The 13,295-nt window shown below is 43.9% G+C and overlaps 1 protein-coding gene across 1 annotated transcript in view; it reads right to left on the bottom strand.

The window, feature by feature from the left end:
- Positions 1-13,295, bottom strand: part of LOC118109018 (cat eye syndrome critical region protein 2 homolog) — a 36,907-nt gene that overhangs the window by 14,910 nt on the left and 8,702 nt on the right. Inside the window, exons 2-5 of the mRNA XM_035155804.2 lie at positions 3,824-3,918; positions 1,398-1,581; positions 520-647; positions 233-316 (exon numbers count right to left, since the gene is read on the bottom strand). Of these exons, the coding sequence (XP_035011695.2) occupies positions 233-316; positions 520-647; positions 1,398-1,581; positions 3,824-3,918 (491 nt within the window). The remainder of the gene's footprint in view (positions 1-232; positions 317-519; positions 648-1,397; positions 1,582-3,823; positions 3,919-13,295) is intronic.

Genomic DNA, 13,295 nt, shown 5'->3' with positions numbered 1-13,295 from the left:
TCCACTACTGGAACATTTTTTTTGTTTTGTTTTATATGATTGTATAAAGCCACGTTATATCTAATATCACTCAAAGACCACACAACAAAACAACCTGCCATGGCATCTACAGTTCAACGCATGTATTCTTTTGACACGACCCGTACATCTGTGTAACACATGCACAATGACACGTCAGCATTTCTCTGAAATCTGCTGATGGTACTGATGACAGGCAGAAAAGTTTTCTCACCTCAGATTAGAATCGTCAGACTTTCTTTTCTTTGGTGGTCTTCCCCTTTTCTTTTTCTCTGGTAGCGCAAGTTCAGAGGGTTCACTATTGAAAAAGAAAATAAGGCCTTTTAACAGGGGGTAATTAGCAATGACATTTGATATAACATTTATAATTATCCTGTAACAGGCCTGTAAACAAGTGTCAAATGTGCTTGTCAAATGCGGAAAACATGAGCAGTGACATAACTTCTTCATTCTGGTGAACAGGACAGATGAAGGCGATACACAGTACTCAGTGGTATTTACCTGATCCTATCAATTTTCCTCTTGACAGGCTGTTCTTTGTACATACGAGTGCCATAAAAGTACCAGTAGAGGGCTCCATTTTCATCTTGCCCCAGCGGTTCCACCCTGAGGCTGTCTGCATCCAGGCCCTGAGGGACAGTGGGGGTGGGGACTTTACATTTTTTATAAATCATGTGTAGGACTGTGTTTTTAAATCATCAGTGGGTGAGGTAATTTAGTCCTTCTAGCCTACGCGGCTGTGAATCACACGGACATGAAGCGCTTTCATTATCTCACTGAGTGCCTTTATTAATTGAATGTGATAAATTGGCTTTAAAAAAAATCTTATCTCATGACAAAAAGGCAAAATATATGGACAGGAAAACCAAACTGACAGACAACACAGGGATAAAACTGTCATGTTACAATTAATCACAGCTTTGTTTATGCCAGGACACACATACCTTTGTTAAGTCTGCTCGTTTAAATGTACATAAAACTAGAAGGTAACGCAGTAGAACTCATACCCATGATGAGGCTCAATAGTCCCCTTAAATTCAGTGAAGCTACATCAAATTTCACACACTCATAGATAGCAAGGCCCTTAATATGCTTATATTCTGTGTGATCAAGATCCATGAATTATTCCTTGGGAAAACAGTGACATTTAAAACGCTTATCTTGCAATATTACAGAAAGTGGAAAAATAAATTCCTGGATCTGTACCAAAATGTACAGTAAGTGTAATGGAAATCCATTCTGTTGTATTTGCATACAGACTAATGCAACCTCAATAGAGCTGCTGCAACGCTCTAATGCCCAGTATCATTGCCGACAATTAAATGGCTTGGATTTCAATTGACTCGGGTTCGTTTAGCTGCTCCTCGTGAGTGTCGTACCTTCAGCAGGTCAAAGACATCAGCAGCATCCAGGCGGTAATCACAGAGCCGGTGCAGCAGCTCCACCTGAGTGCGAGGAGGCAGATTCTCGAAGGGCCCCTCTCTAAGTGGGTTGGGCTTCCCCTCTTCCAGCTCCCACCGGTAGCTGATGATGTCGTCCAGGTAACCGCTGAACGCCTCAGGGCTGAGGAGCCGAGAAAAACAGCGAGAGAGATTGACAGAGTGAGAAAGGGAAGGTGCAGCTTGGTTCCAGATCACCAAAATGTACAACTTTAAACATGATGAAAAAACATGGCAGCATAGCACATTTATTAAAAACCTTACCCATATGAATAACTGTCAACCTATAAGAAGCAACTGATATTCCTGTGGCTGATCTACCTTCATATTGTCACAATCCTTGTTGTTGTGTTTGAGGTCGTCTCACTGCTATTGTGTGACAGTGTCTATACTCTATGTTTTTGTCTTTGCAGAATCTACAGTAACCCACTGTGGCGTAGAATCTGTCATTTATTGTCTCAACCCAAGGTAAAGCTGTGATCGACGTTCTTTGAGGGTCGCAGGTTTGGGGTGAATGACAACTGATTGACGTATTTTAATGATTGAAGCAAGTCTGAGTTAGATACGTTTCCTTTTTCTTTCTTACACATGAATTGTTTCTTTAAGTTTAATGTGTTTTACAGCATAAGGTTAGTGATTATTTTAAGTCCCTGACATTTTTTGATTCACTTTCATTTGACCCAACCAATGAGGCCGGCACCGACCCAGAGCCCCATTCAGCTCCAGGTTTATTCTTGTCACTGCCACTAAGTTCTAGCTCATAGAGAAATGCGGAGTCTCTGCACTGTCTAGAGCTACTAAGAGCCCTGAGATGACTTATCTTATTATATGGAGCTCTATAAATAATGGCTGTTATCATAAAGTCCTCACTAACATAACAATGTACTAACTACAAATAAGGATGTTTAAAAACTCTGATATAACGTTCATCTTAAACAATAACAAAGAATCCACACAGACAGAGGAGTTGTTTGGTTCATTGGGATCTGTCAGTTCAGATAAATCCAACCAATTCAATTGCAAATGCTGTGTGTGTGCACATTGAAAAGCCAACACTCGGTTTCACTATCAACTCACGCACCATTGTAATAGATAGGTTTAGAAACAAAGTTCAAACGAAGCAAAGTTCAAACAACCGCAGTGGCTATTGAGATGGAGTTTCTTTGAAATGAGCTGGTAAATAAATGCTGGTTCTGGTTCAGGTCTAACAGATTAACCTGTAACGTTCGGTTCAAGCTCTGATTAACGGAACAAGTGCTCGGGGCAGTGCTGAGCATCTACGCAGCAGCAAAGAGAAAATAGGACAGAACATATGGCTTATCTTGAAAGAGCAGTGTGCACTTTTCACAAAGCCTCCCCTTCTCACTTCCCAATTCTCTCTTCCTTTCTATCCCTCATTCTCTCTGCAGCATCCCCCCCTCCCCAACTGCTCCGGCAGAGCGTTTAACATGTGTGGATGAAAAGGGCAGCCCTGTGAAAGGCCAATGCTGAACAGCCACCCCCAGGATGCCAGTGCCTGTCCAGTCCAATAAAGCAGGTTGTCGTCCTGTGAGCGGCTCCCTGGACAAGAAAACTGTATCATTCCAGCCTCTCTGTTTATCACCTAACTAATACCAGTATGCTTTCTAATGTGGGTCTAGAGCAGGAGGTGGATACGCGGGGAAACCCCGTGTGAGATGAAGCACATTTGTAGATTTGAATAACATCCTCTGCTACATACTCACTTTCTCCCATTGTTTGATCTCATAGAAAAATACAGCTTAGGGGGCGGTGCTGTTCTTATATTTCACAGCAGAGGTAATGCATGATTTCACCACAGAGGTTGACTCACATTGTGGTATGAGTTAACTCTGACTCCTCAGCGAGTCATGTTTCCACTAACTCAACCTTTCTTTGAAGGTTCCTCGTGCTATGACTACTTTGAGGTCAAATATTGGTTTTATCTTGACAGCTATAAATCAAATTAGGAAAAAATTGACATTCAGTGTGTTCCACTGTGCATCTAAGTCTATTAAGAAATAATGTTCTCACGCAGTGTACTAGTCCTGACAGGGTTAAGTCTTTGACCCAAGTCTGCCACAAATAATTCAACAATACAAGTCGGAGCAGGTTTAGGACGGTTTTAGGGACATGGGAACAGAGGATCTGAGTCGTCTTGTACCATTTTCCACTCCTTCTACCTCATGATGCATCGGCTGCCAGTAAGCTTCCTCGTTCTATGTTCGGAAAACATGCTTATATTTAAGTAAGTTAATAGTTTAAGTGTTGTTTTTGTATACATACATTTCAAATGTTTATTTCCAAATGATGGAAAGAACACACAAAACCCTTACAGTGAATATATTGACGTTAGTTCTGATACTTACATGATGTCAGTACGCTGGTAGCATCCCTGCAACAGACAGGCAATGAGGTCCCCGAGGAAGTCCAGGTCCTGCTCTGACAGGGCTTTCTCCAACTCCTAGACAAAACAAAGGAAATACAAGGGTCAAAACTAAGGACAACTTAACTTCTATTTAACAGAGCTGAGAATTAGGTACAAAAGGGGCAGATTTATAACATGTTCCCAGATCCACAAGGACCAAGTCTTTTAAAAACGTAAAAGTATTAAGACCATTATGACCACAGGTGATATTTGATGTATTAAACCATTGCTATAATTATCAGGGCTGCCCCCTGAAAGTCAAACAATACAAAACACCAGTTAAAGACCTGTCAATCAACTGAGACTGTCAGGCACAAGGTTTTCTATTATGGTCTCTCAGCGTGCAGTGGACTTCAGGGAACATTTTGGTCCCAAGAAGTAGCAGCAGAGTGAACACTCCTTGCTTTCACACGGCTCTCTGGGGTAAAAATCCTTCAACTATGTCAACTTGTCCCATCTGCCCGGTGAAGATGTCTGGGCTGGGTTCTGGCTGCTGTGGACATGGACCCAGGGTGAGTACGAGTAAGATCCAGGCAGCTGCCGAATATTTGTATTGATTTGACTGGCAAAATCCTGAGAGTCTCAGTAATTATACATCAGCCACAACATTAAAAGAGTTAGCGGTTTTAATGCTGTCAATTCATCCAAAGTAAAACAGTGTTGCTATCAGTGTGAGGTAAACTGGCAGAGGTAGACCGCAGGAGGGATGGTTGGAATTTGCAACTTGACTGACTGGGGTTTTCTTGGTTTGCCAGTGGCTGCTTGGCTGGAGCTGAGGTTCAAGTTCAGCCATGACCCCTCTCCTGCCTGGCTTTGTGTTTCAGCCATTGAGGTTTTATGAAGCGGCAGTAACCAGCCGAGCAAACTCTAAAAGACCTGAAAGCACCAAGGAGAGATGGCAGGCAGCAGGGGCCTGGAGCTGCAACACAGCCGTGCCCCCGCCTCTCCTCTGCTGACCAACCCCACGCAGCTCCCCACACGGCTTTTCCCAGCATGCACTTCTCTCTCCAATGATACCCACCAGAAAGGCTCTGGAGTAGAACGAGAGGGCAAAAAGAAAGGGAACAGGAGCCCGAGAGGGCAGAAATGCTAAGTTCTTCATCAGGCAAGTGTCCATTTTACTTGTAGCTCCATTTTGCATCCTGCTCTCTAGTTAGAGATTAGATTCAAACCTCCTTAGCTGCTTTCAGACATTGACTGAACTCTGCCGTTCCTCCGTATTTTCTCTAAAGGAGGTGCATGTGGGAACGCAAATGGCCGAGTGTGACGCTCCGCAGCCTCTGTGGACTTTCTCCGTCTGGCCTTCTACAATAATGTCCGTAGAAATCCAGGAGAATCCGATATATGAACACAGCAGAGAATCCCCCACTAGATTCACCGTGAGCGAGTGGGAGGGGTGATGACGCTTGTAACGCGCTACAGACGCAAAAATGAAAAAACTAAATAGAAAGAAAACAAATATCTCCCGTTGAAAAGGTGGTGTCATACACGTAGAAGACACCGACGAAGATGTCAAGAGAGTTTGTGTTGATAAGAGCTGACTACGATGTCTGCGTGTTGTTAAGAAAATCATGTGATCTCTGCAGCGGAGTTGACGTGTCACTTCCTGCCTCTGTCTGCTGCACCCGGCTGCTCCACCACTCGCCTGAGTAATGCGGAGGATTTGTTGTTGTTGTGAACGCGTCTGTGCAGAGAACGTCCCGCTGTGTTGTGCATGTGTTAAAGACAAACTCTGGGTAAACTCCGTAGCCAATTCTCCGGATTTTACACGCAGGTCGTGTCTGAAAAGGGCTCTTGTGACTGCTCTCCATCTAGCGACAGATCCAAACTGGCTGTATGGTTTCTATAGTCTATAGTTTCCTCTCCCCTTAGTTTCAACACTGGTCTAAAATTATCTCAAGGACGAGGAGGCACATTTAATTGGTGTCCACACTCTTCTCTCCTCTCAACAGAGGAACCTGGGCGAGCTCAGGGGGTCACTAAAGGTCAGCATACACACCTCCTGGCCATGTAGAGGGGCGGAAGCTACGAGCCAGCAAGTCAGCGCAATGAAAACCAGAAGGGGACGGACAGAAAGGAGGTTGATAAAGAAAACTAGATAAGATCAGAACATTTATGCTTAAGATTGGAAATGAAAAAGAGCATGAAGGAGACACTCAGGACAACTTGCTCCTGCTTCTAAAAAACAAACAAACATAAAAATCAGCAGTCTCATGACTCGAAGGAAGAACTGTTTTCTTAGGTTTTTATGAGCACATTCTAAAAAAACTATTTCAAAGCCCACAGATCAACTAACCCTCATCTCCTGGATTTCTATGGACATCATACTAAGGGGCCAGGCAGAGAAAGTCCACAGAAACCGCGGACCGCTCACTCGGACCTTTGAGTTCACACAGGCACCTCCTGTCTGAAAGCTGCTTCTGTAATTTATGCTGCATTTCTGGATTTGATAAGTGGGTCATGTTTGTTATGAAGTGGAGGAGACTTCTGCAGATAATTCGGCCTCTGGTAAAAAACACTGACAGAATCCTTACCAGGAGAAGTTGACAGTGATGAAGACAACTCTAAGGATCCTATAGAACGTAATGTCACCAAGGTGTCTTTAGTTTTTAAGATCATTTTTGGCCATTTTTCCTTTATTGATAGGACAGATTAAGCAACCGGGGGAAGATACACAGCAAAGGGACCCAAGTCGGAACCTGTGGCTGCTGCAGAGGACTGAAGCCTCAGTATATGGGGTGACCACTCAGCCAGGTGAGTTACCGGGTGCCCCACTTTTGTTACTCTTGCATTTAAACAGTTGCTAAAGTGAAAACATGACTCATGGCTTTTTCACATGTGTACATGTTATCCACCTCTGTCATGGCCAGTGAGCTCTGATTATTAAATAAATATAGAAAGATTGTACGTCTAAATACAAATACATGTGTGCAGGATGCAGAGATATCCTTTGTCACACTCCCTTCAACTTCCTGGTCCCATGTCAGACAGCTACTGGGCCAGAGTGCGCCATCGATCAGAGACAAACTGCACTTTGATCGCACTTTGAAAAAAGCCGGGGGCCACAGCTGGGGGAAGAGTGGAGGGTCGAGTACAGCACAGCCGAGTGGAGAGCTTGCTACAGCCCCTGGATTAACACCACCCCGCTCCACCTTTGATGTGCAACACAGCATCTCAGATGGCGGAGGGAAGGGGAATTAATGTGGTGTCCGTGGCCTTTCTTCAGCCATCCGTCCAGCCGGTCAATTCTTCTGGTGCTAACAAACACTCAGCTTGATGAAGGGCTGCAGGGACAATCCACTGCAGCTGGATATGTCCTGTGGGAAACCTTTCCCCTCAATAACCACGTACACTACAAGGACACAGCTCGCAACCTTTGACTAACAGGCAACAACAGACAAAAACACACACCTATGCCAAAACAAACTCGTGCACGCGTCTCAGCAGAATGAACACAGCTCACTACTTAGGCTGCTTAACATTAATGATCAATGGGACTCAAAGATAAGCGAGCTGAATCAGTGATAAGCCACAAAGAGAAGAAATCGCACATCCAAGCTGTCAGATTTATCACCGAACAAAACAGGCTATTCATATTCACACACACTGAGGCAAAGATTGGTGGGTGAGTAAAGGCTTAGTCAAAAAGGTGTGTCATCACCACAGACCCTCTGTGGGCCTGGCTTGAAATCAGCAGTTCACCCTTAAGGTATTTTCCATTTCTCTCACCCAACTCCCCTGCTGTTCCTCTCTCTGCTTCTCTCACTGGCTTAACCTCTTATTCCTCCCTTCCACACCATTTTCCTCCCCCTGTCTTGCTGCCCAGTGTCTATGAGGGCCTCTGAGGCATTCTATTATTCCCCTGACAACACCCTCACTCCCCTCTCCACCCCATTCTTTTCCTCCCTCCGTCTTCCTTATCTCTCCTCACCCCACACACGGGGCCCTCGCTTCAGCCAGTTGTTGGCTCCACTGTAGCTGGGGACATAACTGAATCCTAAATAATAAAAGGAGAATGGGATTAGCGTTGAATCTTCCAAAAATGATTCAACACCATGGTGGAAAAAGATTTAGCAGCATCTCGCCTGGACTTGTTTGAAATCTCAGCTGAAAACAACACAACACAACAATTCTTTGAGGTATCAATTCAATAAAACGTCACACAGTGTGAGAAGTAACACCTGTGGTGTTAACACAACTGGCCACTTGTCTTTTTCTCTTCCTCTCAAGTCCTTGTCATAAGCTGTTTTCAGACATGCCCTGCGGATAAAGTCCGCAGAACTGGGCCCGGACTTTAGCTGCAGTTCGCTTTTCACACATTCACATCGCAGTGGGAGGTTCTCTGCACAGACACGTTAACAACAGCAACAAATCCTCTGCATTATTCAGGGTGCAGCAGGCAGAGGCAGGAAGTAATGCATTAACTCCGCTGTGGAGTTCACGTGATTTTCTTGACAACACACTGACACCGGCGTCAACTCTCATCGCCTCAAACTCTCTAAATATCTTTGTCTGTGTCTTTTACGTGTATGACACCAGTTTTTCATCCGGAGAAATCTGTTTTGTTTGTTTTTTTCATTTTTGCATATGTCGCTTCTCACATCGAATTCTCCGGACTTTCTGCTGACTGTATACTAGGGAGCCAGGGACAGAAAGTCTGCATATAATCCGGAGGCTCTCACTCGGACATTTGTGTTCACCCACGCTCCTCCTCCGGAGAAAGTGTGGCGCTCAGTGCATGTCTGAAAGCAGCTCCAGTCACACATAGGCCCCAGTCAGACCTGGTATTAACATTTGTCTGGAGTAATCTGATCACAAGTGGACAGCTTTAATTACAGGTGTAGCGCACCCATAACACAATAAAGATGCAGTTGAGATTTGATCCCTCAGATCACTAAGACCTTGTTCAGACCTGGTATTAACTGTTAAGCGCTAAATAAATTCGTCCTGAGATCATCCATATGAAATATGCAATGGGTGAGTTCTGTTATTGGAGTAAAAAAAATCCTGGCCCAAGCTGAAGGAGATGAAAACTTAAGAAGGCATCTCTTTTGTGCCTTTTTTCATTCTCATTATCCCGACCTGGCTTTGCAGAATACATAAAACAGATCTCAAAATGGCAGTCTAGCATTATTACATCCGCCAAGGACGTTAAGTTTTCACTACTGTCCGTTTGTAAGCAAGATTATACAAAAACAACCACTCAGATTTCCACGAAATGGGATTTGACCATTTCCCAGGAAAGAAATAATGTAACTTGATAAAAGATCCAGCAGGGAACTGATATGACGTTTTGTGCAGCTTTATTGAATTTTGGAGGGCTGTTGGACTTTGGTAGAGGTATGCGCGCCACATCGTGCCATTTGAGTAGTTAAGATGTAAAGCCAGCTTTTCAAAAAAGCATAACAGATAAATGCATTCTTGTCACATGACTTTTTTTTAAAAGGGTCTCAAAATCCAGAGGAATCCTTTATTTTTTTACTACGGCTCAGGTTAAACCCATGGTAAATGTTAAAGAAACAAAGAACACACGTGCAGTTTGTCAAAGTGAAAGAGACTGGACGCTTTCAAATGAACGTCATAATGTGAGTGGCAGTCTGCTTCTAATATCCTCTAACCTAATATGAAATCTCATGATACAGAGGCGAGACTTAAGATTTAATTTGATTCAGGGATTTGTCAGAATCAGCACATGAAATCAAAAACAACCAACTGGCAAACAAAGCAGAGGTTGTCTCACCTCGATTAAGTTAGAAGGGTTTCTATAATCTCTCTCTTTATGTTTTCTATCATGCTACGATCCAATTGAAATGTCAAAAAGGACATCTGTACCTCCCACCAGAATACGGCTGTCAAAATACACAGGATGAAAATGCTTCTCTCGGCCATCGCTCGCTCACATTCAATTTTCCGTCTCCTTTTGCAGGTGAGAATTCATTTAGGTTACATCCATACTAGTACATTTTCATTTATGAAACTGTGTTTTTAAAAATTCAATCCACACGAGCATTTAGCTCCATCTCAGAAGTTATCCATGTCTATATACTAACACAACTGAAAATGAATATCACTTAACCATTCATGTACACTGGGCACAATTGGTTACTCAGTTACATAAAATATTATAAACGAGAAACAAAACTGGTGAAAAGTAAGTCGAGGAAATTCTTTTCTTGGAACTGTTAGTAAAGGTTTAAGCAGTAAGGGAACAAATGTGGGTGACTGCGATTGTGACATCGATTAGAATATCTGAGTTTCTAGTTTCTACTTCATCCTACAGTGTAAAAACCGCAGTTTTCAAACTAAAAATAGCCAACAGCATTTCCTATCTTCTCCGTTTTAGGTGCTTAAGAAACAGAGTAGTGTGGAGGCCAGGCCTAAACATAGCGACAGGGATGCATTTTAAAAGCAAAACGTAGTAGAGTGGCTGTAGCCTCAGGTTGACAGTGTGACATGCATTGTATCTGAAAGGGTGAGCTTGTGTCACTCAACCCTAAAATGCAACCCTCCCCACAGCCTTTGTTACCAGATGCTATTAGATCTGGGAATTATTAAATGATATTGACACCTGGACATCATTTACCAGACATGAGGAAAACACAAGGACGAAATAATAATAAATAAGATATATGGCCAAAGATAATCCTCTGACAGCTGATTGATACGAATAGATAAAGTCAAACCACATTCATTATCACCATCTTGCATGCAGGCCTAAGATGAGTCTCACACCGAAGGACTAAACACCAGGTTTCTGTTTGATGTGAGCATGGCTAATGTAAATGAGACAAGAATCCACTGAGTGGAAGGGGGGGGGGACCTCACTGGAGTTTGTAAAAGCAATGAGATATCTAGGTTAAACTGCTTTAAAAGAAAAAAAACACCTCTGTCTTCAAGGCAGAGCAGACCATCTGTAATTGCAGATAAAAGTGAAATGTGCCTTTCTCAGTGGACATTCAAGACCCTCATCGTGTGTCAAATGATATCTGCAGAGAGAAAGAGAGAGAGAAAGGCTTAAGTACATTGCATGTATTTGTGTCTGACCCATGCAAGCTGCATGTGACATGAGAGGGAAGAAAGAAAAGGCTGCGATAAGCAGTGCAGCAGCTCCAAGGTTGTGGCAGATCCACAGAGCCTATAGTATCAGGGGGTTGGCCTCTGGCTACCTTCACAGCAAACACTTTCCACGCCACTGCTGTTAACAGCTCCTCCGGGGTCTATATCACCAACAGTTGGAGGATGTATGCACGGATAGCTGGAGGGGGAAGGGAGGCCTGTTTGTTGTGTAAAGGCTCCTCTCTTCCTCTCCTTTGCTTCTTTCTTTATTTCTTCCTCCCCCACTCCCCTCCCACTTTCAGCTCACACATGGTTCCTCCAGGAGCCATCATCTGACAACACCCTCCACCCCCACACGTAACCACCTCCTGCCACATGACAAACATGCACACACAGCCATAACACCACAGGAAAACGCCCTCGCATCCTCAGGATGTATTGTTGATCTGATGAGTGGAAAGCATCAGCATCTTTGAGTTACTGCCAGACACTTTTGATTGACTGCATCAAAACAAGAACTTGTTGACTGGTTTGCCTTTGCAACCATTCCTGATCTTCAATATGTTTGAGGTAGAGTGATGAGTCGAGTGCTACAAACCGGCCTTAACTAGTATCTCGATACAGCAGACAAGGACACCATTTGCTTATGAAAACATGCGAAGAAGAGGAGTGACTACAGGTTGTGCTGAATGAGCTGCACTATCATGTGGGAACAGTAAATATAGCTCATACACGACACAGCTGTACGGCCAGTGTCAGCTTTCAGTTGACTTTTATTACAGTGTCAATGTCATGGCCAGGTGGGGAAGGCGGCTGGGCTGTAATGGAAGAGATGGGATGGTGGGCAGATCCTTCCGGAGTCCACACAGACGGAGACCCTTTGCCTTGGCGCGGCTCTCTGGCTGTGCGGGTGAGGATCATTAAGCACAGGAGATGGAGGCCACCCGGTGCAGCAGCAAGCATGTCTCATACTTCCACTGCCGGCTCGGAGGAAGTCACATCATCAACTTCCTCGTATAAAATGAAGCTTCCTACTTCAGCTAACATCTGAGTGGTCCCTTTCTCCAACTACATGAACATTCAGTGCATGTGCACAAACACACACACAGAGTTATTGATGGTAAATAATAACACAAAATTTGTTATCCATGTTGCATTCATCACTGATCATTGACTGATAGGACTGAAACTGGAAGCACATGGGGGTTCAAGGCTGCTGCACACTAGAGGATAACCGGGCCCCTTCGGACAATCACGGTGTGCGTTCCCGAGTGAAGGTCACTCTGCGCCGATTATCTGCCTAAATAATCCTTAAGTGTGGGGGGTTAAACCAAATAATCTTAATGCTACCAATTGAGCCAGAGCCTCCCCAATCTTGAATTGTAAATATGAAACAGAAATCGGCTCAGACAGAAATCTGCAATTGCGAGAGCGAGCTGACCAGGAAGCGCCACCCAGATGTTGCGTACTTGTACAGCTGTGACTCAAAAACAACCTCCAGCTCGTGCTGCAATATGTACAAGCCTTCTCAGCCATGACTACATCCAAAGCTGTTTTTGTTCCACTGCAAAACAGAACAACTTCTACATGTTTGTTTTTCTTCTGAAGTTCCACACTCTAGTTCAGAGGGTGTCAGTAATGCACCTAAAAACCTGTGAGATTTTAAGTCTCTGGAATTGCCACTCTGAAATTGTTTCCTGCAAACGGCAAGTGTGTGGTCTGACGTTCAGACAAAAATCGTCCAGTGTCTGTGTTCTGAAGATTAAAAATCTCTGTTTTACTTCACTTTTTAAAAACCCAGTCAAGAGATGAAAATCCTCTCATGTGCAGCAGCCCTTAGGTGACACAGTTGTGACACAGCAGTTGGCATCATTTCTTTGAAGTCAGTCTAGTGTGTCATGGTCCTTACATTCACAAACAACGGTGCAATAGCTCCCAAGTCGCTTAGGCCACATTCAGACTGACCTCTGTATAAAAACCCAGCTCCCTAATTCTCTATGACGTAACCAGGGTACCAAAGCAGAAGGCTCCAACCGAAAGGCAGGATCCGCCAGTGAAAAAGTTGGGACTAGTCACATCCTTTTCTGGAAAATGAAAAAAAAAAACTAAAAGAAAGCCTATCTCTGGATGAAAAACCAGTGTCATTCACGCAGAAGACACAGACAAAGATCTTTGTGTGTTTGCCGACACTTGTGTCCGTGTGTTGTCATGAAAACCACTTGATCTCTGCAGCGGGGTTATTGCGTCACTTCCTGCTGCACCCGGCTGCTCCACCTCTCGTCGGAATAATGCAGAGGATTTGTTGTTGTTGTGAACGCATCTGTGCAGAGAATCTCATGTCCATGTGCGAAAGGCAG

Source organism: Hippoglossus stenolepis, chromosome 5, assembly GCF_022539355.2.
Source record: "Hippoglossus stenolepis isolate QCI-W04-F060 chromosome 5, HSTE1.2, whole genome shotgun sequence".
Taxonomy (NCBI): Eukaryota; Metazoa; Chordata; class Actinopteri; order Pleuronectiformes; family Pleuronectidae; genus Hippoglossus; species Hippoglossus stenolepis.
The sequence above is the reverse complement of the archived record's forward strand: the minus strand, read 5'-3'. Positions and strand labels throughout refer to the sequence as shown.